The 25,950-nt window shown below is 42.3% G+C and overlaps 1 protein-coding gene across 4 annotated transcripts in view; it reads right to left on the bottom strand.

Moving 5' to 3' along the window:
• LOC137377884 (probable E3 ubiquitin-protein ligase MID2) overlaps positions 1–25,950 on the bottom strand; it is a 318,774-nt gene that overhangs the window by 64,507 nt on the left and 228,317 nt on the right. For all 4 annotated transcript variants that reach the window (XM_068047960.1, XM_068047963.1, XM_068047962.1 and 1 more), the window contains exons 3-5: positions 20,749–20,844; positions 8,016–8,123; positions 2,056–2,204 (exon numbers count right to left, since the gene is read on the bottom strand). In XM_068047960.1, coding sequence (XP_067904061.1) covers positions 2,056–2,204; positions 8,016–8,123; positions 20,749–20,844 — 353 coding nt within the window. The remainder of the gene's footprint in view (positions 1–2,055; positions 2,205–8,015; positions 8,124–20,748; positions 20,845–25,950) is intronic.

Here is a 25,950-nt window from a genome sequence, read left to right as displayed (position 1 = left end):
AGAGGGTATAAATCAAACTTTGTCAATTGTAAATTTAAAACTGGTATTGGGAAAGGCTCCTTTACTCAAGTGAGAAATATTTGGAATAAACCCAGGCTCAGAGACAAAAAATGTTCAAATGCATTGGATGCTGAAATGGGAGCATTAGGTACTGGAGCGATGAACTTCAATTGGCTAAAGGGCCTTTTCTCACATTTAACTTTTATGTTATTTTTAAATTTTCATGTGACATAATCACTGAGGATATAATTACCTTCAATGAGAAATTTAATTAGCACTGTTGGGTACTGAGAAACACAGGAGTGTTCATCAAAAATCTTTGAGGTCGATCTCGTGAAGCTGCTTAGAGACACAAACAGTAGCAAAGTCTGGTTTGCTTTTTGTTCTGTAATACTTGGTGCTGTAAGGCATTACTAGTGCTGCAACACAGCCACTGAGTTATTGAGCTGCTGTGTACTGTCCTCCTTCATTAACTTTACAGTCACAGACCACTGCCAGTAGAACTATGAGCCATTGAAGTTTCACAGGAAATGTTCACAGAACCAAACATTCAAATTCTTGAAGGTGCATCTTAATGTGCAGTTTTAACAAAAAATACATGTTCAATATCTGAACAGTCCACTTGAAAAATGTCCTTTGTTGCAGCCATATTGCACAATGTGGCATATTGATACTTCTAAACATCTGCTGCACAGCGACTCTTTGTAATATGCCAAATGTCCATCACTGTTTTTATTTCAATTTAAGATGAGCTCTCTTGGTGGCTCAATGGGGAAGTGTGCCACCATTGTATTACTGAGTCATACAGTCTTAGTTGTGATAGCTGATCCCGTCCGGGACAATGGTAGGGGCACCACTGCTGGTCTCAATGCTCTATGCTAAGAAATGAAAATTCAGCCAGAGCTACCTCTCCTGAAATCTACCTCATGACTCCAGATAAACATTGGACTTATGTTGATGTTGGAAGATGGCAGTAGCAAGCTCAGAAATTATGACTTTTATGGTACGATAACATGTCAACACTCACTATCTCAATTTACAAATGAAAATGATCACTTAAATTTGATACTGAAGCCAGCTGGCATTTGTGGAACAGTATCTCAACTTGATTCAGTGGCTTTGGCAAGAAAAACATAAAACTGAGAGGAAAATCAAGGTATAAGGAATAAATGTTAGTCGTAGACTCAATCAGTTACACAATATTGCCTGTTAGCTTCTTTTGTCATAGAAAAATTAAACCAGATGCTACCTAACCTGCTGAACATTTCCAGCACTATCTGTTTTTATTTCAGATTTCTAGCATCCACAGTATTGTGATTTTAATTAAACTTTGCTTTTGGTTTATTAATAAAAAAATTTTTATGAAATGTCCAAATTATATATTTCCAACAACCATTGGTCTCGTATGAAAATTCCACCAATTGATCAGTTAATGCCCATAAAAGGTTAACGACATCCTCACAGATTCTGAGTGATCCACTCTATAAAGTTCTGCTAGGTGTTTTATATACAACATCATAATATTTTACTAATAATTAAGCACTTCAATTCAATAAAACAAAAAGGGTTAAGAAATTTACAATTAAGAACTCCCCAATGGCTTATTAGCTGTGCCTTCCTCAGTGTGGATCTGAGCCATATAAGCTGAATGCCAAAGGATCAATCTCTCATCTGTGCTGTGCTGGCTGATCTCAGTTGGGGTTAGGTTAATAATGCTGCAATCAACATCAGTGCTCCTTGGCCAGGGAAGGAAAAACTTCAGCTAGGATTCCAGCCCCTGATCATAACCCAGCAATTTCTGGAAAGTGCATGCATGTGCACAATGAGAGAAGACAAGATTGGACTCAATTATAATGTACCACAAGGCCAATTAACCTTCCTCAGAGCAGTGCATCCTAACGTGAGTCATCACCCTTAGAAAGGAGCTGGGAAAACTAGAGAGATAAATTATTCTTTACAATATATGGGGAGCCATGTGCTTCACTGCTTAATACTTAGATAGAGTTGGCCTGTTGATACAGAGAATGACTAACATTCCCAGCAAGTCTGGCCCACCTTTCTGTTACATTTTTGGCTGTTTGCAGAAAACGTGCATGGTCATTCTCCTTCAGGCTGTGTTCCGCTTGACTGATGAGAGACCCTGACCGCTCCAAGCACTGCCGACAATTTGCTATCTGCTGTGCTAGTTTTCTCAACTTCATAACCTTGATGAGGAACAGATAGAAAGAAGAAAATAAATAAACAAGGCTTCGAATTTGAACAGACAGGCTCATTAATCAAGGTGCTGAGCCTGTTTCTGAAGAAACAGTACCTTTCCTTATCCATATTTTGATTGTTTAAACGGTTATAAAATAAAAGCTGGAAAGAAGAAAGAGGGTTTGGTGTAAAATTATAGGGGCAGAAATTACAATTTTTTGCACACATGATTGTCCATCCATTAAAATAATTGGGTGGGAAAAAATGGGCTAACAAGTTCAGAAATGAAGTTTCAACCTCCATAGTTTTGACTGAGAATTTGAAAAAAAAAAATCACCAGTTCCTCGATGGCTTAGATAATGAATGAAATATCCAAGATAGATTTCAGAAATCTAGACCAAGAAGATCCCAAGGTCTGTGCTGAGTTAACTTATCTTAAAAAGGTTATTTAAAATTCACTACAATTAGCCTCAATGTCCCTAGACTTGGAACTGGAAGAAAGAAATTGGTCATTGACATTCCTGATTGAGTTAATGTGGGAATATCAGGTGACTGAAAGATCAGGCTCAACTGTGATTCCTGCCTCCAACCTCACTTTCGAACAGCCTGCTGACATCGTTTCTGGGCATGAAAACAAAGGTATTGGAGATTTGCCAGCGCCAGCATTAGAACCTTTTGAGGAGAGGAGGAGAAAAATTTGGAGGATTGGTCATATGGAATTGCCATAAATAAACAACTAATCTGCACACCTCAGCTGCCGAAAAAGCAACACGAATAAACTGTTAAACATAACTCAAGAAAATAAATTTTGCTTAATTGTCGGTGGAGTTCACTGCAGTGACTGTTTTCAAATGCAATAGTAATTTTTTAAAAATCACAGCCCTTAAGGGGTGCATAAGCGTTGAATAAAGTGCTCCAATAATTGATCATTGCCCTCTGGAGGATGCTTTGGCAAGTCAAAGATAATTTTACAGTAATGTTGAAGTAATTGTTTCAGTGTTGCATTGAACAACCCTTTTATAACAAGAACTACAGGATACTTATTTTAATATGAACTATTGTTGAAAAAAAATCCATTGCAGAATGTCAAAATCCTGTTGGGAGTTCTTAAAAGGTAAAAACAAGATTGGAATTCCACAATAATACAGGAAAATACCCACCAATTGGTTCAGTCCAAAAATGCCAATTGGGTTCCAAGTATGACAAGGAGCATGTTAAATGGGCCTACTCCCTGACTTGATGCTGCCCAGCAGCAGGCCTGAGGAAACACTGGCGTGGCCACAATGACGGCGGCAATGTTATGTCGTTGCCCACAGTTCTGGGGACAATACTTCCCCTATTTCTACTTGATGGGTAGGTGGAAAATTCACCTCTAAGTGTGGTAATATGCTATGGTGCCAGATTTGATTTCGGACCTGTGCTGAGTTAACTGATCTCACCTGACATGGGAAAGAATAAAGCATCTATACTCAAAATGTTTACCCGTCACTTCACTTTCTGACTACCCTTCTGTTTATTTCTAGAAATTTCTGCTTTTAATTCTAGCACTTTGTTTTTATTTCTGGAGTGCTTCAAGTCAGCCTGATCGGCAACGAATGTTAACAGTAAATATTTTGCAGAACTCAAGTGAGATGCAAATCCAACAAATGTATTTACTGCAGAATTAACTCATTTTACAGTAACTTATTGTGGATAAAATCCTGAGATCAAAGACATTGAATGATAACCCTCTATCCTAAACAACCTAAACAAGCCTCCAAAGACAACATCATGCCCAGAGGGGAATAGCTGTGACTCTGCCAATTCATTTTCTTAAATAAATAATAATTTCCTGTTTTTCATTCAAAATTGTGGAAACTTTTGCATATTTGTCATGCTTGCTGGAAGAGAGATAACAGATTAGTTTTTCTTAGATTTCAGGTCAGACTAATATATATAATAGACCATGATAAAAGCTGGGAAAGCCCTTACAATTAGTTCATAGTAATATTTTCAATCTATATTTACCTAACATCTTCATCAATCTGCTATTGTGTACACGGCAAAGTAAGACACAGGGTAGATTTTTACTGGTGCTGCTAAGTGCTTCTAAAATGGCACTTAAAATGGCATCATTGCCATTGCTAAAATGGCATTAAAATTACCATCATGTTCCTGCTCCCAGATGATGCCAACTTCAGAAGGACCATTCACTTGAGGGTCCTTAGGCCTTTTTAATATACAATTATGCCCCCGCATTGTCAGTTTAGGACAATACTGGGCATAACAGGCACAGTGCACACTGATAAGGAGCCCAGCAAGTAGGTTTTCATTTGTATTTGTGTGGTCAGAAGGAGCAGGAGTGCTCCCACTAACCTCCACCACCACGCCCCACCCTCCTCCCACCAATCCTGGCCTGTAAACGGCTTTATATTGAGGCGGTAGGCATCCACTGACTGCTCATTGTCCTGCTGAAGCCCGCCAGCCCTATGCTAATGAGGTCCAGCCTTCAAATGGACCTGGCCTCCTGTTTTGGATTATTGGCTAACTCGCCTTGTCGGCCATCCGACCGAAACCCAACCGCACTCAAAATCTACCCCACAGTTATTAGAGGACTTCAAGCAGTTTTCCTCAATATCCAACAGGAAATATAAACCATAATTGAGAACCATTCATATTTTCATCGGTATGGACCCAGGATTTCCATGAACATAATTCAACTGTTAAGGTGAAGTACAAAACCTCCATAAATACTAAGGTTCCCTTATCGAATGCAAATGCCACGTGAACAGTGATCTGCTTGCATCTTACTCACCAAAACTGTGTCACATTTCTCAGCATTTAAATATATTTATGCACGACCTGCTCAGTAAATTTCAGGGTAACCCGAATGTAAACGTTCAGGATCAAAGGTCTTATTTTCTTTCAAAGACTGAAATACTTGGTGCAACATTTTCCAATGTGACGGGGATTTCTAGTTATTACTTTTCTGCTTTGATCTCGGAGCATCTTTCTTTGCATGTGTACAGAAGCAGGCTGCAAGCATAGCTTTCATAATCGCATTTGTTCTGCTGGCTCATCTCTGATTATATCCATCTACCACAACAACCTCTACATGCGTCATCTGAAACATATCTGAAACCCATTCCATTGAACAGCATTGAGTGGAGGGGTGGTGCTCGAATGGGGGCGGGGGGGGGTGGTGTGATGGGGTGGCAGTGGTGTGGGGGAGACTCCTTGTAATTTTAAATTATGAACTTAGAAGGTGCAAACATCGATTAATGTTTGGATAGTTTGCAACCAGCCTTTCCTTTTTACTTCACTGTAACCATGATTGGTATTTTTGTATATAAATTGAGCCTATAATGTTGGGAAAGGGTATTAGATGGCCCTGATATGCTTAAAAGGCAATCTTTTAAGATAGGGAAGAAAAATAGATGGAACCACATCATTTAAATTGGGGAGCCTTGCCATCAGGAACTCTTCCAAAATACAGTACATCATCTCACGATCCCTTTTCACAAATCAAAGCACAACAGCAAATTCTGATCACTTTAAAACTAAAATTCGAAAGGAAAATCAATCTATAGCAGCAGAGGTGGTAGTACCAAGACCACATTATCATGTCAGCAGTCTCATTAGTCCACTAACCTCAGTGCACATTGTGGTTGAGTGTCCAATAACAAAATGCTATTGTTAAAAGGTTGGCATCATGATTTTGCCATAGTGATACTTCCTCTTTAATGAATCAATACTTCCTGTCCTTGTGACTTTTTTTTTAAAACTTTAAAGGCCTGTGTTGGACATTCTGAAGAGATGCACGTTGGACATCTTAGAGAGTTAAGGATTATAGTCAAACTTCTTTGATTGTACAGAACAGTGGTAGAATCGGGCAGAGTCAGCGTGGATTTACAAAAGGGAAATCATGGTTGACAAATCTACTAGAATTCTTCGAGGTTGTAACGAGTAGAGTTGATGAGGGACAGCCAGTGGATGTAGTTTATTTGGACTTTCAGACGGCTTTCGACAAAGTCCCACATAAGAGATTAGCGTGTAAAATTAAAGCGCATGGGATTGGGGGTAGTGTATTGCGATGGATAGAAAATTGGTTGGCGGACAGGAAACGAAGAGTAGGGATGAATGGGTCTTTTTCCGAATGGCAGGCAGTGACCAGTGGGGTACTAGGATCATCAAGGACTAGGACCCCAGCTATTCACAATATATATCAATGATTTAGATGAAGGAACTAAATGTAATATCTCCAAATTTGCAGATGACACAAAACTGGGTGGGAGGGTGCATCGTGAGGAGGATGCAGAGAGGCTTCAGGGCGATTTGGACAAGTTGAGTTAGTGGGCAAATGCATGGCAGATGCAGTATAATGTGGATAAATGTGAGGTTATCCACTTTGGTAGCAAAAACAGGAAGGAAAATTATTATCTGAAGGGCTATAAACTGAGAGAGGGGAATATGCAGCGAGACCTGAGTGTTCTCATACACCTGTCGCTGAAGGTAAGCATGCAGGTGCAACAGGTGGTAAAAAAGGCAAATGGTATGTTGACCTTCATAGCGAGAGGGTTCGAGTACAGAAGCAGGGATGTCCTGCTGCAATTATACACGACCTTGGTGAGGCCACACCTGGAATATTGTGTGCAGTTTTGGTCTCCTTATCTGAGGAAGGATGTTCTTGCTATAGAGGGAGTGCAGCGAAGGTTTACCAGACTGATTCCTGGGATGGCGGGACTGACGTATGAGGAGAGATTGAGTCGGTTAGGATTATATTCGCTGAAGTTCAGAAGAGTGAGGGAGGATCTCATAGAAACCTATAAAACTCTAACAGGACTTGACAAGATAGATGCAGGAAGGATGTTCCCGATGGTGGGGGAGTCCAAAACCAAGGGTCATAGTCTAAGGATATGGGGTAAACCTTTCAGAATTGAGATGAGGAGAAATTTCTTCACCCAGAGAGTGGTGAACCTGTGGAATTCGCTACCACAGAAAGCAGTTGAGGCCAAAACATTGTATGTTTTCAAGAAGGAGTTAAATATAGCTCTTGGGTCTAAAGGGATCAAAGGGTATGGGGTGAAAGCGGGAACAGGTTACTGAGTTAGATGATCAGCCATGATCATAATCAATGGCAGAACAGGCTCGAAAGGCCGAATGGCTTACTCCTGCTCCTATTTTCTATGTTTCTATGTATCTTGTAGGAATAGATCTTCCAAGATAAACAGGATGGCTTTAAAGTGTTGAGAGAGGAATGCATAGCTTATCTTCTGGCATGAAAAGTATCTGTGTAAAGAAAAACAAAACAGTAATCATGTCAACCATGAGTCTAACTTTAGGGGCTTGGGTATAAATATAGGTAGATGATTTATTAGCTATAGTACAGAAAGATAATGCTTGATAAAGCCTGTTCTTCAAAGAGGTTGGGAACAATTAGGTCAGTAAGTCTCGCATAAGGGAAGTTTTGGAGTAAACAGCTACAACTGTTCACATAAATAGACTGTCTTCAAAAGGGTTGGGAACAGATATTTCATGAGGTCCTACCTATGACACGTGCCTTTGATATAGGCACAATATGCTGCATAAAGGAGCATGGTTTTCATCAGTTCCTTGGAGGATTTGAAAGATAGAAATTGAAGCTGAAAGCCTTCTCTGTTGTCTGGTTGAGCTGATGACTCAAACTAGTCATTAATAAAGTCTTTTCCACATACTATACTGCAAAGTATATAATGCTCGTGTGTTGTTGTGAACCATAGAAGGAAGGAGGTTGATTACTAACAAGCCTGGTCTTTGTCTGACTGCATTTAAATGGACAATTTACACAGAGAAGGGCCTACCTTTCCTTCTTTGATTTTCACAGCAATGATCTGCTTCCTTTGTCTGATAATGTCCATCAGCTCGTCACATTCTTCTTTTAGTTTACTCTCTTGTATTGCAGTGTTTACCTGTTAGCAAATATCAATAAAACTGTTATCTCCAATTCTTCCAGAAATTACTGACTCTCAGTCTAGTATTCCTAGTCTTAGTATGAACATGGAAGTAGACTGATAACTTCTTTGCTTTGGCTATTACTCACCACTGATGTTATTCTTTGCATAGAGTTTGAGCATGTTGTTTCCTCTTGAGCATGACGCAATATTCCCCACGTTTGTGAATGGAATTCAGCACCAGTAACACTCAAGGAGCTTGACACTATCCAAGAAAAAACAGTCCACTTGATTGGCACCCCATCCACTGGCTGAAATACCCGCTTCCTCCACAATCAGCCTGCTGTGGCTATAGTGTGTACTGTGCACAGGATGTAATGCAACAACTCAGCATAGCTTCTTTGTCAGTACTTTCCATACCTGTGATCTCTACCACCAAGGAGGACAAAGGCATCAGGTGCACAGGAACGCCATCACCTTCAAGTTCCCCTCCAAGGCACCATGCAGTCTTGGATAGATATCATTGCTCCTTCATCATCACTGGGTCAAAATCCTGGAATTCCCTACCTAACAGCATTGTGGGAGCACGTTCACCACACAAACTGCAATTGTTCAAGAAGATCATCACCACCATTTCAAGGGCTAGTGACTCCCAAATCTTAAATGGACTAGAAAAAAAAATTAGAGCTAGGACTAGGTAACATTTCTACTAAGCACCTCTTAGCACATGTTGGAAAAGTCCTTGACTTGAAAATTATTGAAAGCTATGCTTTTTTCTTTATTTTGGTGAATACCGTACAATACCATCACTGCTGGTTCAGGTATTGCACAGTGTTCTGACTAGGTGAGGAAGGGGTCTTAGGCTCCCCTCTTGCCCCTTTCCTGGTTTGGCTTGAACAGGGTTTATTTTTAAAAACACAGTGATTTTAGCTTACCTCCCCCCCCCCACCACTGCCCCCAGTGAGCCCTTTGCTCACTGCACTCTAATTGTAATTTCAAATGAACCACTCAGACAGGTTTTCTTCGGTTTAAACAAGAAAGATGTAAGTTTATTAGCTTTTTCGCCCTAAATCAGTTTTAATTACTAAAATATGTGACACAGCCACACTAGCGTGCATAGGAGATAAACACACACAAATAGATACAGAAGGGAAGAAAGAATTGTGGGGGGGGGGGGGGGGGGTTAAAGTAGAATTCGTAATAAAGGGAATTCAGTAACTGGGTGGAAATGTCCTTGATAAATGTTGAAGTCTTGGAGTTCTCGCTGGGGCCCAGTGCACAATTTCCAACTTGCTTTTCTTGTGCCAGAAGACTGAACAAGTGGTCTGCCTTGAGGCTGAAGCTGTTACTGTGGGTCTCTAGGACTTTGCTGGCGAGAGAGACAGGGAGAGACCTTCCTTCTTCTGTTGTCTTCAAATTTCAGTCCGTTGCACAATTCAAACAGTCCCCAGTTTGGCCAGCAGCTAGGTCATGTGACCATCTCTTTGTTTGAAATAGCAACTTTTTAGAGGGTTGCTGGACATCAGAGTCTCCCAGACTCTGAGACTCCCACCCCTCTGGGTGGGGTAACGGGGGGAAGGGGGGCAACGGAGGAGCGCTGGCTCTTACACAGACAAGATGTGGATCAACACTGTTGCCCAGACTAATCATATTAATTGAATCAGTGAGCACTTCCATTGTCTCTCTATTCAACTGTCTCTCAGAATGCAAATGTGCAACCATGTTTTCAGCCACTCAGTTCTGTGATTTTTAAAAAAACAAGTTCTGTGCAATGTCCAGTCAAAAAAAAACTTCAAGAAGTGTCCCATATGACAAAATTAACATGTTTTCATTTGGCAGGTGTGATTTCCGTCACAACAGACACAGTTTAAAACTCACCGTAGTGTACCCCCATCTATAGAAAAGCACCTCCTCCTCTATCAGTGTAACACTTTAATCTCCCACACCACCCATCCTATGGCCTCTCCGAGTGAGTTTGCCAATTTAGTGCTACAAATAGGGCCAGTTTTGTGCTGTAGGATTTTGCGTACTGGGAATTGGAGTGGAAGTGGTCAAATCCATTGTAAGTAGAATCCTAACAAGCAGAAAACAGAAGACACTTTCTAACCATCCATATAAGCTGAATTTGCATCAAGGTTTTGGAGGTGAAAAGCATGTGCAATAATCCCATTAACTTTTAATTGGCTTGTTATTGTTTTGTATGGAGCAAATAGTCTTACTAAATTGCCAATAACTAATAATTACATGGCACCTTGAAAGTAATAAAATGCCCCAAGTCACTTCCCAGGAGTATTATAAAGCAAAATTTGCCACCAAGCCACACAAGGAGATATTAGGGCAGAAAGCTTTGTGAAAGAGTTTTCAGGAGCCTCTTAAGGGAGGAAAGAGAGATAGAGAGATGAGGTTTAGGAACAGAATTTCAGAGCTTAGGACCTTGGCAGCTGAAGACACACCCACCAATGGTGGAGCAATTAAAATCAGGGATGCTCAAGAGACCAGAATTAGAGGAGTTCAGATATCTCGGAGGGTTGTGAGGCTGGAAGAGATTACAGAGATAGGGAGGGGTGAGGCCATGCAAGGATTTGAGAACAAGGATGAGAATTTAAAAAATTGAGGCATTGTTTAACTGGGAGCCAATTCTTTCTTCTTTTGGGCCTCCTTATCTCGAGAGACAATGGATACGCGCCTGGAGGTGGTCAGTGGTTTGTGAAGCAGCGCCTGGAGTGGCTATAAAGGCCAATTCTGGAGTGGCAGGCTCTTCCACAGGTGCTGCAGAGAAATTTGTTTGTCGGGGCTGTTGCACAGTTGGCTCTCCCCTTGCGCCTCTGTCTTTTTTCCTGCCAACTACTAAGTCTCTTCAACTCGCCACAATTTAGCCCTGTCTTTATGGCTGCCCGCCAGCTCTGGCGAATGCTGGCAACTGACTCCCACGACTTGTGATCAATGTCACACGATTTCATGTCGCGTTTGCAGACGTCTTTATAGCGGAGACATGGACGGCCGGTGGGTCTGATACCAGTGGCGAGCTCGCTGTACAATGTGTCTTTGGGGATCCTGCCATCTTCCATGCGGCTCACATGGCCAAGCCATCTCAAGCGCCGCTGACTCAGTAGTGTGTATAAGCTGGGGGTGTTGGCCGCTTCAAGGACTTCTGTGTTGGAGATATAGTCCTGCCACCTGATGCCAAGTATTCTCCAGAGGCAGCGAAGATGGAATGAATTGAGACGTCGCTCTTGGCTGGCATACGTTGTCCAGGCCTCGCTGCCATAGAGCAAGGTACTGAGGACACAGGCCTGATACACTCGGACTTTTGTGTTCCGTGTCAGTGCGCCATTTTCCCACACTCTCTTGGCCAGTCTGGACATAGCAGTGGAAGCCTTACCCATGCGCTTGTTGATTTCTGCATCTAGAGATAGGTTACTGGTGATAGTTGAGCCTAGGTAGGTGAACTCTTGAACCACTTCCAGAGCGTGGTCGCCAATATTGATGGATGGAGCATTTCTGACGTCCTGCCCCATGATGTTCGTTTTCTTGAGGCTGATGGTTAGGCCAAATTCATTGCAGGCAGCCGCAAACCTGTCGATGAGACTCTGCAGGCACTCTTCAGTGTGAGATGTTAAAGCAGCATCGTCAGCAAAGAGGAGTTCTCTGATGAGGACTTTCCGTACTTTGGACTTCGCTCTTGGACGGGCAAGGTTGAACAACCTGCCCCCTGATCTTGTGTGGAGGAAAATTCCTTCTTCAGAGGATTTGAAAGAATGTGAAAGCAGCAGGGAGAAGAAAATCCCAAAAAGTGTGGGTGCGAGAACAATACATGGCTCCCAATATAGGTCAACAAACACAGGGGTGACAGGTGAACGGGTGCGAGTTAAGACACGGGCAGGAGAGTTTTGATGTCCTCAAGGTTTTGGAGGGTAGAATGTGGGAGGTCAGTCAAAAGTGCATTAGAATTCCATCACCTGCTGCAATCCTGCATTAGCTGTTGAGTTCTGCCTTTTTTTTTAAATGCCAGTTTGAACAATTAAGTAAGAAAGAAGCTGTTACAATGAGAGCAACCATGTATTGTGTGGGTTTTGGTGAATCTTAGTAACATGGCACAGCACCAGTTATAAGATATGGTAGTTGAGCAGCTATAGTTCAAAATTAATAACTCAAAGCTCATCAGTTCAAATCCCACCACAGTGAAACTGAATGTGATTATTTTTTCTTTTGTGGGCTTGTGCTAGAAAAATGACTATGAGGGCTCGATTATCTTCAAACCCAACTGGTTCACCAATGTTCTTTAGGAAAGGGAACCTGACATCACGACTCAGTCTAGCCATCTCTGCATATATCCTTTCCTGGGGCAGGATAGACCCACAAAAGGCGAGGGCACACTGGTATATGGTTAGATGGGTATGGCCTTGTGAGCTCTCAACATGGAATTATTCTTTCAGGCCAAACAAGTCTAAGAAATCTCCCAGATAAGAACATATGAACTAGAAGCAGGCACAGGCCATATGGCCTCTCGAGCCAGCTCTGCCATTCAACAAGATCACGGCTGAACTTTTACATCAACTCCACTTTCCCACCCATTGCCAAAGCCTTTGACTTTGACCCCGCCCCCACCCGGCCCGGTGCCCCAGAATCTATTGATTTCAGTTGTGAATATACTCATTGACTGAGCATCCACAGCTCTCTGGGATAGAGAATTCCAAAGGTTCACAACCCTCTGAGTGAACAGATTTCTCCTTATATCACTTGTAAATGGATGACCCCTTATCCCGAGACTATGACCCCTATGTTCAGATTCTCCAACAAGGGGAAACAGCCTCTCAGCATCTACCCTGGCAGGCCCTTTAAGAATTTTACACGTTTCTATGAGATCATTCTTTTAAACTCCATGGAATATAGGCCCATTCTACTCAATATTTCCTCATCGGACAGCTATCTGAGAAATCAATCCAATGAACATTCATTGCATCACCTCCAAGGCAAGTATATTCTTCCTTAGGTAGAGACCCCAAAACTGTATATAGTACTCCAGTTGTGGTCTCACTGAAGCCTCGTGTAATTGCAGCAAGAACTCTTTATTCTTATACTCCAATCTCCTTGCGATAAAGGATAACACACCTTTTGTTTTTGTAATTGTTTACTGTACCTGCATGTCAGAAAGACACAGATTCTGTTCATTATAAGGAAATACAAATATGAAGAAAAACTTGAAAAAGTAGGGCTACTTTTGTTAGAACAGAAGATTATGGGGTGATTGGACAAAGATTTTAATATTATGAAGGGAACAGACTGAGTAAATAAAAACAAACTGTTTCGAGTTGTTGTTAGGTATAGAACCAGGGGACGTAGATGTAGGAGAAACATTTTTTATTCAGAGGGTTGTGAGGTGTTACTGGACTTGGTGATTGAAGCAGAAAAGTAGGCCACCTTGGGGTCCAGCCCAGGACTGGAGTCTCAGTTGGGACCCCTATATTCTGTGTGAGGAAAGAATAATATTTTTTGACATATTTAATGTTATCTAGTCACCCATTAATTAGAAAGTCTCTGGATTATGTCAAAGATGAGGGAGAGAAATAAAAACAGATTTTCAGTCCTGGTAACTGTTCTATAGTCCCTTACTGGAAATGCAAGGTGTCCATTGGCTCAGAATTGGACTCAATTGTGATTTATACTGAACATTGAACCAAACTCCCTGCCTGCAACAAAAAGTGAATAATAATCACTTGGGTAAAGTTACCAGAAATTATGATTTCTGTGGAATATTACTGTAGCTTGAATTTTTGTCTTTTGAGGAGGGGAACAGAAATAAGGAGAGAAAAAGAGAGTATTGATTGAGGTTTTAGGATGTCATATCTCTCACCCTTTGGCCTTTCTCAAACCAAAATGATTACAGCACTACATGTTCCTTAGCAGTCAAATAAATGAATGTCTTTAAAAGGGCACTAATCATCATTGATAAAATCCTTTTGTTTGGCAAGTTTGACTTGTGTAACTTTCTGTTACCATGATTCTATCTACGCAGGTGACACAATTATTTGCTTCCACAGAATTTACATCATGCATTTGTAGAGAGGCAAAAGCAAAATGCCATCTACTTTCTTCTGAAGACTGTGCCCTTTTAAAAGACTCCCCGAGGCTATCTTGTTCATAGCCTCAGTTGCAGCTGTACATACCCCTGCTGAAGTTGGGCAGGAGAAATACTAAAGGAGGCTGACACAAATGGACAGACCTCAGCTGGACTCCAGATGTACTGCCTTCAAGAGGGGGGTGGGGTGGATACAGGCCATGCACTTTCTGCTAAACAAGCTAGACACTTAGGAGCAAGGCCACAGATATACAACTAACAAATAAGGGGTCATGAGCCTTGGGGGTGGTCTAGCAAAAAACAATGTTAACATTTCAGATGTTTAGCTAAATAATTCTACATATTTTGACAATGAAACTGGAGAAGCAACTGTTCTCCTTCATCAAGACTGATCAGGGAACTGGTGAGGGCTTTGTGGTTGAGAAGATGCGTCATACTTTTGGAAGAGCATTAAAAAAATCACAGGCTGTTCTCAGTGATCATCAAAACAAATGCACTATTTATTTGTCTTCTAAAGCCTCAACAGCCAGCTATAAACTTCAACAGTCCAATTTATCTTGTGAACTCTTCCTAGACGCAATGGCTCTGTCAGAAATATTTACGACAGTTACAGAAAAATAAAAGTAGTCTCATTCATCCAATCTGGAAGCTCCAATGAGCTGCTCGCCTTTCTAATTCTTTTCATGATTTGGTTTGTTATTTGGCTGTCAAATTCTTTCCGTTTTTTCGCAGAGACACTGTCTTCACAAAAGGAAATGTTTGGTATTATTTTTGTTCTGGGAATGAGAAGAATCAGATTTAATTTTATTCAGAATGTCATTACACACCTATGACATGGATGAATTTCACTGCTCTTGCCTACACTGGATCAAATTGAAGAGGGAACTTGATCAATTTTTTGCAGAGAATTTTATTGAGAAGTACAAATAATGGTTCAGAGGTATGAGGGACAGAACAGAGTATAACATTTAAGCTTTGGGACTGACAAAATAGGCTGTAATTGTATATTTTGGTCTGGCACTCGAATATGTTTCTATGTCATTGCATAATGTGTTTTTGAAAAAGTTCTGAGGTCACATATGGCATGGGACAGATAAAGAGACATTCTTCCTTGACATTCTTAAGCATTTTCCAATCTCATGTAGTATGGATTAATTGCAAAGCAGCCTTTGCACAGTTCATCAAGCACTCTCAGCTGTAGAGGGAGACTACACTTTCATTGCTTGGCCTGATTGGATTCAATCCAAGATCCAGGGGATGCATTTATCAATTAAGCCACCATTTCCTGGACAATCATTCAGAAGTAAAGGATCAAAGGTTATGCCTCAAGTATTTATATATGGATTGATGATTTTACATGGAATGGTGCCTAAGATACTGCTTATACAACACCCTTCCTCAGCTTCAAATACATCATACTGCTAATGTCGCATAGAGCCAAGTTGCTGTCAGCAATTGCATGGCTATTGATTCTAGGCCTTACTAAGACTGCACTACAGCTAGGGATTGAGTTGGTACCTGTTCTGTATGCTTTTGGACACATCAAATTACCAATTGAGGATTACTTTCTTTATAACAGAAACTGCTTTGTACGCAGCTCAGAAAGGCAGCAGAGCTTCTCTGCAATTGGACTACTGATGGAAAGTGTTTTGTAAAGAAGGAAAAGGCATGGAAGGTGCTGTACCCAGTGTTTATGCATTCTAAAATAAAAGTGAATAACGCCCATTCTATTTGAAATTTTAGAGGGTGTTGTCATGTTTGCTGGTGAGTGATCCATCAACAGGTATTCCAAGTCTTCTGAAAGGGTGACTAAGTCGCACAATGAATTTCACCTGTGGTATTGCTAAAGTGAGACTTTGGAACTGATGCCTATAGATAGCAAGTGCATTCACCTTCATTTTAGATTTAGGGCTGAATTTTATGCGGGCACAGCGCTGCGCCGCGGCATCCTTTCAACTCAGTGTGGCGCCCACATTTAACGGCCGCTATTATTACGCACGGGGGTTCATTAGCATCACTGCACCGAGCCTCACCCCCCGATATTACGTGGGGAGAGGAGGGACATTTGGCGCAGTGAGGAACCCTTTGACAGGTGTGCAGCCTGTGCTAGGGCCCTATTTTAAGCGCTCCAGCACCTGCTTCCTGATCACTGTCAAAGAATACTTACCTCACTGCTGAAGAGTGGGACTGCTGTCAATCTGGCAGCAAAGCAGAAAGTGCTGCAGAAATCCAGCAGGTCAGGCAGCATCTGTGGAGAGAGAAGCAGAGCTAACTTGTCCAAGTTCACAGACCTGAAAGTTAACTCTGCTTCTCTCTCCACAGATGCCGCCTGACCTGCTGAGTGACCACTTTGTTGCCACATACTTACTCTGCTGTGTCCCAGTGTCCTGTGAAGTTGCGATCCTCTTCTCCCACTGAAGTGTAACATTCCTTCTTGTAGGCGTGCTGTACCTGGGTGAATAATCTTAAATTTGTATGTTCCAGGATGTGAGACATAAATAGACCATAAAAGGTATTACAGAGGTTTACAGAGAACACACTGGCACAAATGGGAATGCACGGGTATCACAACAATGTAAATACGTCTTCCACTAAATGTTCCTCACCAACATGTGTGTCCTTTTCTCTGCATGAATGAGGTGTGTCAGCATGTAGCACCAATGTCACATCCCTTTGCACCGTTGGTCCTTCAGGAGAGCCAACGTATGCAATATCATTGACATTCCACCATTACACATGAGCGTCTCCATGGATGCAGTGACATGGACATTGGCTCAGTCAGCTGCTGCCTCTGATGGTTTACACAGGGATGCTGCAGATGTGGACTAGTGCACAGCAGGTGAACGAGGGCGATGTGTGGCTTGCAGAGCTCATGTCGGTTCCTATGGAGCCTTTGTCTGATAAGCCACTTCTGTACATCCCTACCTCACTGTTAGCCCTGCGTGCAGAGCCTGGATGTCATCTGCCCTCCCATGCATCTTTCATGTTGTAGGTCCTCAGCGTCCTTATAGTCCGAGGAGGAATCCTGTTGACGTCTCTCCTCAGCATGCCAGGCCTGGCCCCTATTGGGTGCGTAGTTGTGCAGAGCAGCAAAGAAAGGAGCTGGCCTTTTTGGCCCGTAGTACAGGGCATCACCCTATCCATACAGGCACTGGAGGCGCTCTTTCAGCATGCCGATCTCCTGCTCAATGGTGTCTCAGGTAGCTCAGTGACTGGCTTTGTGTCTCTCCTCTGCAGCAGTGGTGGAGTCTCTCACCGGTGTCAGGAGCCATGTCTGCAAAGGATAGCCCTTATCTCCAAGAAGCCACCGCTCTATCTGAGCCAGTTCAGTGAGCAGCGGTGGCAGTCAGGACTGGCACAAGACCCAGGTGTCATGGCAACTGCCTGAGAAGCAGTCACAGATTCGCTGCATCTGCGGCGTTCACTTACCAGCTTCACCTAGATTGATAGGACTCTTTTAATGATGACTTCTGCAGGTGGTAGCCTGGCAGTAGGCCTGATGGCCACATGAGCGCAGTCTATGAACATTACAACCTATGGTTCTCCGGCAATGGTGCCAGAACCAATGGCACTCTGGGCCTGGCTGTGAGAGTCTGTCCTGAAGCAGACATCCTCACTGGCCCTCTTGTGCAGGGCATTGGTGACCTCCCTGATGCAGCGGTGCACTGCTGACTGTGGGCCCCTAAAAGGCTGCAGAGGTGTCCGTCTTGAAAAACTCTGCCAGTATGAAGAACAAAGGCATGGGATATACACGGGAGACCATGGGCTGCAGGTCATCCTTGAGGCAGGGCACAGAGACTTGTCACCACCCTCTCTATATGCGCAATCTCCTCTGACACTGGTGCTCTGACATCCAATGGCATGTCATGTGGGGCCTGTAGATGCATGGCAACCGTAATGGCAGGCTCCCCTTGGGGCTGCTGCTCACGACCGGGGGCCTCTGCCTGTTGGTATTGCCTCTGGCACATACGGATCCTCACGTGCAGAGGATCACACAATGTAGGCTGAGCCGTACCTATTTCCATGTGATAAATAAAGTTGAACCCTATATGTATTCGAAGGTTCCTAACAGGGCATGGATTGGTGTTGACGGGTAAATCAGCTGTTTTCTTGGATCAACTATGTGGCATGCCATGGCATTGCCCATCTTGGCCAACACTCAAGAGTGGCACAACATGACCACATCACGAACCTACCAGCTGAATCGACTGCCCTCATCATCCATAAAACCTTAATGCTCCTGCCCTTTCTGGCACCCTCCCCACACACAGGGTGTCAAGTGTGCCATTGCCCCCTCACAAACAGACAGTACACTGTTAAAGGAGGAATGGTACACGGTACCTCCCTTCATGCCAGCACAGCTTTCCCTCCAGCAATGCCAGACCCCCTCCCTTTCAGAATGCAGAGTTTGACCTCTGCATACCCTCCTCCCTCCTCTCATTAAGAATGAAGAATTAGACCCCTGTGTATCCCCCCTCCCTCCAGAATGCAGATTGAGGACCCGCCAGCTTTTCAGATTGTGAACGGGACGGCACGTGACGGCCGCCCGTTCAACGAACAATCCGGTAGTGTCGGTGGAGAGGCAGCGGGCTGCATAATCAGCATAGGTAAGTAATCATTACCATATATTGATTGTGGTGCCGCCGCTGTGTGGCGTGGGGGGGGGGGGGGGGGTCCGCACCGAGGTCCCGCTGTCGCCGGTAATATGTGGCGGGCCCTTCTCGACGTCATGAGTCGAGGTGGATCTCTCCCCGCAACATTTTACCCAGCCCCCGCGCCACGACCCATGGCATCGAGGGGCCGGTAAAATTCAGCCCTTAGTCATCTGAAGTGAGAATTATGCGCTAAGTCGTAGTATATCAAAGAATGATATACTAGGCAAAGGAGGAAGGAGTTAATTAATTTAATGAGTTCTTTATTGATGAATCAGAGACAAGTTGAATCAATGAAAGGAAGAAAAAAAGACTTTTGTCCAGTATTTGTCACATTGCAAGTTTCTAAAGCACTTTATATTCAGTAAATTACTTTGAAGTGCAGTGAGCTCCTATTTAAGCAAATGTGGCAGCCATTTTACATACAGCAAGATACCTCAAGCAACAATGAAATGATAAACAGTCAATCTGTTTCTGGATGTGGGAGAAAGATGGGGCAGTGAATCTCTGATCATCTCCAAAGAGTGCCACGGGACAGTTAGCATAGCTTCAACTACCGAAACAGGCAGAAAGGGTGTTAGTTTAACATCTCATCCAAAGGATAGCACCTCTCTCAGCAATTGCCAGTATTGCATTGTAGTCTCAATTATGAGCTCAAGTCCTGGAGGAGGGTTTGGATCCAAAAATGTTGACTCAGAGGTTACAATGCTAACAATTAAGCCAAGCTGACAAACTCCAAAATATACTTACGAAGAGGAAAATTGGAGATAAAATTCTTCAGTGTGCTATGTTTACTGTACTGTTTAACACTAAATAATAGGTTAACAACTTCTTTGAATGCTACACTTTGAAATTAGGCATGATCACATTAACCACAGAGAGGAATTTCAAGCCATATATTTTGGACTAGATATTGTAATACCACAGTGTTCGTATTTTAATGAAAAATTTGGGTGACAGCCCACCAAAGTTTACAAGAGTAGGAGTGAACACCACATAAACCATTTAGTATTAGGCAAAGCTATAGATTGGAGGAAGATGGAACTCTATTAGTGAGGAAGCTATGAGCAATGTGTGTTATAGTGATGTATGTGTTACATAGAGGAATTCTTTTGCTTTCTCTGTGTGGTAGTCTTAAACAAGGCTGGGCCATGGTGGTTTGCCCAAGGGCAGGTACACTGCTCTTTTTCTCCACCCAAGAGAAATGAGCATGACTAGGGAAGAGGATATATCAGGGGTATTTCATTGCAAGAATTGAACCCATGCTGTTGATGTTGTTCTGAACCAGTAGCTAGCCATCTAGCCAACTGAGCCATAAGCAAGGCATTTTATACTTATATACTCGGAGTGGTTTTGTGACTCACCTATTATGGACTCATTAGAGCATTGTGCAAACCAAGCCTTTCAAAATTCCTTTACTGAAGAATTCACACTTCTCTGCAACTTGCTAATAAGATACTTAACTATTTTTTTTTAAGTTTTCAAAACATTACCAACTTGCCACAAAGAGCACCAACTTTCAATCATCAGCTGAAATGAGAAGCAGTCTCTGAACTTGGCAGTCATAGTCCCCTTTATAAATTCACTCAGCAAAATATCATTTGTCATAAAAGTATGAGTGGGTCATTCAATTTCCTAGAAATCTCATCAACTTGTTAACAATAAATCTCTTCCTTCAGGAAGATCTGTGACCTCCAGTTAAGTCTTCCTTCCCTCCCTAGAAGTTAAGACAAATACCACCCTATAAACTATGAGGAAATAAACAATAATCTATTAGTCTCCAGATAATTACAGTTTTTCCATCTATAATACTGCTGTCTAGCATGCTGCAGTATCACAGCTCACTTGTTTGCACTAGTTTATGCCTCAGTGAGATTAGCTGAGCAGTTCACTTGCATAAGAAAGAACTCACCTCCACCTGTTGGCAGATTTGAATAAGTCTTCCCATCTGTGACTCCAGCTCAGTGTTCCTCTTCACGAGATTCGCAAGGTTAGCCTCCAATGCTTGCTGTGGTGAGACAAGAATTAGTCAGATGAGTTTTCAAGTGCTGATATGTCCTTCCATAATATCTTTTTTATGCTCATCAAGGTGAAGGATGTAGGCACACTCTCAATTTCTGGCATGCTGAGTCACCATTAAGAAATCCTAGATCAAATAAAATAGTCACCTACAAAATGAATCTACCTTTCCCTCAAGTAATGTTAGCCCAAACTCAGGAGAATATCCCTCGATCTGCACCAATCTCACATTTCCACACCCACATGGTCTATTGTTAATTAGGGTCATGGTGTGCAGTGGACTCATATTCACTAGCAGCTGGGTTGAAATGGCCCCAAACCCAGTTAACATAGGACCTCATAGGAAAGCTTCATCCTAGAAATCGGAGTTAGATTCATCAAAAATTCCAAATTTGAAAGGAGAGTGCCTAATCCGTGATACCAGCCAATCTGTGCTCCACTTAGATTTAATTTAAACTTCAAATCCAAAGAACGTGGATGTAGTATGTTGAATCCTAAAGTGCTTTGCCATTATTTTTTTCAGCCATGTAGGGGGACTTTAGGAAATATACCTTTTACACAGCATTAACTACCATCATCTCACTTTTATTCAATTAGTCTATAGTGAATAATGGATGATGGAGGGCAGTTACAGGAATATGTGCCATCTGATATTGGTTTAGTCCCCATACAAGTCTACCTACCCTCTCGTCTGAGTTATATTTTACTTGCTACCTGTCTAGGGGAAATTGCCAACTGTACACAGGTGACAAGACGATGGCTGGGATTTTCAAATGCTCCTGGGGGCGAGAGCAGTGCAGGCAAGCTTGGAAAATCATGCTCCCGGATGGCATGTCAATGTTCCGAAGTCTCTGGGACTATTTTCAAAGGAAGGAGCTTGTTAGCGGACTGTGAAGGGCCAGAAGGTGAATTTGAAAGCACAGATCGGTGAACCCAGTCTGGTGCACGTTAGTGCACAGCTGTCAGGTGCAATGTAGAGTGACATCAAGTCATGTTAATGGTGAATAAAATATTTTGGCAAAAAGGGCTATAGTGTCAGAGCGGGTGCAGTACCTTTTTGTTGGCCGCTTGGCCACTTTTCTGTGCCATGAGGCTGCTGGCCCTCTAATCTGCTGTCTCCACTAGTCTGCAAGGCAGCGGCGAGCCCAATTATGGCGGCCATCTGCCATTGAGTATTGTACTCAGCCTTCAGTTCCTGCCTCCTGGCAGCACAAGTGCCAAGCTTACCTCCAGCCTAATTGGGTGATCTATATTTGAAGATAGTGTCGCATTAGCGACACAAATGTGGTATGGGGTGAGGACCCAAAAATGATCCAGGGGTCAGGTTCCCAACTCCGGATTGAAAATCCAGCCCTATAATGAACAATGGAATCTGACAACATAAGTGTAAAATATCAACCAAAAGCATAAAACAGGATGGTGGCAAATAGTGTGTAAAAATTGGGAATTTGGTGTAAGTGGAAATTCAGCGGGGAGGCTAGGGTCACTGACCTGAAATGTTAACTCTACTTCTCTCTCCACAGATGCTGCCAGACCTGCTGAGTATTTCCAGCATTTCTTGATGTGTTTCAGATTTCCAGCATCTGCAGTATTTTGCTTTTATTTCAGAGGGGAGGTGTTGCTTTTGCCTCCAATACTTGGTAAACATTTATTCTACCTATAATTTAAACTAGATCAACTAATTAGTTTAAAGACTGAAAACTATAAGCTAAGCATAAATAGAGTGGGAGAGAAGGCCCAGAACAAGGTATGGACCTGAGCAGCAGCGGTAGTATATATTCAGCGAATCCAAAATCAACCAAAAAAAAAAATCAAAGAGTGACGTTACAGGACAGCAGGTTGGTGATTGGTTAATGAATATTAACATTGTCTATTGTTCTCTCTCTAAATTAGGGCAATGGGTTAAACTAAGAAATTTAGTAAGTAGTCTAATAAATAGAGACATAGCAGGGTACCTTAGTCCTGTCAAATGCTCATCTTGATTAAATTCATCCCAGACTGCCAATAGAAGCAAAGGAGGAAATAGCAGAGGCTCTAGCCATCATTTTCCAAACCTCTCTGGCTATAGGTCTGATGCAAGAGAACTGGAGGTCTACTAACATTATACCGTTGTTTAAAAAGACAGGAAGGGATAGACCGAGTAATTATAAGGCCAGTCAGCGTAAGATTGGTGGTGGGAAAACTGCTGGAAAAAATTTTGAGAGACAGTTTAAATTGTCATTCAGAAAGGCTTAAATTAATCAAAAACAGTCAGCATTGTTAAAGGAAGGCGGTGTCTGACTAACTTGATTGAATTTTTTGAGAAGGCAACAAGGAGGCTCGATGAGGTTAGAGCATTTGATGCAGTCGACATAGATTTTAGCAAGGCTTTTGACATGTTCCCACATGGCAGATTGGTCAAACTGGGATCCAAGGGAAAAGGGAAAGTTGGATCCTAAATTGCCTCAGTGGCAGGAAGCAAAGGATAATGGTGGATGGATGTTTTTGTGATTGGAACACTGTTTCCAGTGGGGTTCCACAGGGTTCAGTGCTAGGTCCCTTGCTTTTTGTGGTATATATCAATGACTTAGACTTAAATGTAAGGGGCATGATTAAGAGGTTTGCAGATGATACAAAAATTGGCCATGTGGTTGATGGCTGGGAAGAAAGCTGTAGACTGCAGGAAGATGTCAATGGACTAGTCAGGTGGGCAGAAAAGTGGCAAATGCAATTCAATCCAGAGGAGTGTGAGGTAATGCATTTGGGGAGGGCAAACAAAGCAGGAGAATACATAATAAATGGTAGGATATGGAGCAGTGTAGAGGAACAGAGGGACCTTGTGGTGCATTTCCACAGATCCCTGAAGGTAGCAGGACAGATAGTTAAGAAAGCAAATGGGATAGTTTCCTTTATTAGCAGGGGCACAGAATATAAGAGCAGCAAGGCTATGCTAGAACTGTATAGAACACTCATTTGACCATAACTAGAGTACAGCGTATAGTTCTGGTCACCACATTACAGGAAGGATGTGATCGCATTAGAAAGGGTACAGAGGAGATTTACAATGATGTTGCCAGGAATGGAGAATTTTAGCTATGATAACTTGGGGTTATTTCTTTGGAACAGAGGAGGCTGAGGGGAGATTTAATGGAGATGTATAAAAATATGAGGGACCTAGATAGTGGATAGGAAGGACCTATTTCCCTCAGCAGAGAAAAGTCAACAAAATGGGAGCATAAATGCAAAAGTTATTTGCAGAAGCATTAGAGAGCAGTTGAGGAGAATTTTTCTCACCCAGAGAGTGATAGGGATCTGGAAGTCACTGTCTGAAAAGGTGGTAGAGGCAGAAACCCTGATCACATTTAAAAAATAATTAGATATGTTGTTAAAGTGCTATAACCTACAGGGCTATGGACCAAGAGCTAGAAAAAGTGGCAATAGGCTGGAAAGCTTTTCTTCAACCAGCAGAGTCACAATGGGCTGAATGGCCTCCTTCTGTGCTGTAAACATTCTGTGTTTGCAAAGACATCTTGAGCAACAATGAGAGCTCAGTAGATAGTGAACTGCTTTCCATGCTACACTGTTTTAATGGGCCAAACTCCTCTCATTCACTCCAATACAGCACCTCATTATCGCATTGAAGTGTCAGCCTAGTTTATGTGTTGGTTTTCTGGTTAATAGGATCTGTACAATTTCTTCATACACTGAGGATTGTATATAAACTGACTTTCACCTCCTACCTATCTTCAATACTACAAACAATTTCCCCACTGGTAAAAGCACAGATGGAGATAGAAATCCAGTTTATTTTGTGCATAAGTTAGACACAAATAATGATATAATGCCTGCAAATTGATCACATTACATTTCACATTTCGGGAATGCCAGAAACAGTGAAGGGCCAGTCTGTTCATTTTGAGTTATTGAGTTGTAAAACAGCTGGCGTAGGAAACCATCTGGAATGCTGACCTTGCAATATAGAGTGTCAAGCAGTCCTCATTTCAGCAAAAAATGTGAGTGAATATGATTGGATTGAATGTGATTTAGTAAAAATCAATAAGCACTAGTTTGAGATGCAACCCATGCCTGGTTTATTTTCACCTTTCAAACTCAGTAACATTCGGCATTGCTCCTAATATATAGTCAATATTCTGCTATCTATTTCTTTAAATCTATTTAGCTTTTTTATACAAGCTAGTATTGTCACTAGAGTAGCACTAGCTTTCTAAAAAGAAAATTGCATTTGCAATACTGTGCTTTAACGTTGTGCCAAATATTAGATTAATGAATTAAGAGTACTATGTACTGCCACCACCAGTGACGGATCTGCAAGCATATATAGCTGGAAACATTTTCTCCAGACACAGCCAAAGTGCAAAATGATATCATGGAGTAAATTCTCCAAGTCCTCACACTCAGTGAAGCATGCCTTGAGCGAGGAATTGGAAAATCTAACCATGAAAATTTCACTGCCTGTGCTTTACTGAAGTTCTAATAACAACGCTATGGATACTGAAGTTCGAATAACGCTATGGATACTGAAGTTCGAATAACAATGCTATGGAGGTTTGCTAACTGCACTACTATGCTTCAGTGTGTGGTAGGGATAATGTAACTGAATTACCTCAGGGATTCAGCTGGACTGCCATCATGACCCCAGTGAGAGTTTAGCAGAACTCACTGGAAAACAGTAGGGGCCAGATGCGCTGGGTCCCCACTGATATCTGGGTCTCCTAGTCAGCCAAATAAAGAGCAGGAATTCTTACAAGGCCATTGATATTAAGCACTTTCATTGGGGCACAGACTCTTTACTCTGGGAGTTCCTGCTTTCCCAGCCCAGATGGGAACTGGCATAATATTAGAGGCCAGTGCATTGAGAGAAATGAAGCTTACCATCTTCCAGAAGGGTAAGGGCTTCTTCTTACAAAAACTGGATCAGTTCTCTTACACAGTGGCCAGACGGGGTTTAGGCAACTCTTTCTCATTCCTACCCCTACAAAGGCAGGCAGGTGCTTGATTTACCAGCTTTATAGGAAGGTGGAGATATAACTATAGTAGTGCAGCTGCTGTTGACCCCGCAACCTTTCAGATCACAGCCCATAGATTTTTAGGGCCA

The sequence above is a fragment of the Heterodontus francisci genome, chromosome 15 (genome assembly GCF_036365525.1).
Source record: "Heterodontus francisci isolate sHetFra1 chromosome 15, sHetFra1.hap1, whole genome shotgun sequence".
Lineage (NCBI taxonomy): Eukaryota > Metazoa > Chordata > Chondrichthyes > Heterodontiformes > Heterodontidae > Heterodontus > Heterodontus francisci.
Note: the sequence above shows the minus strand (reverse complement) of the source record. Positions and strands in the feature narration are given on the sequence as shown.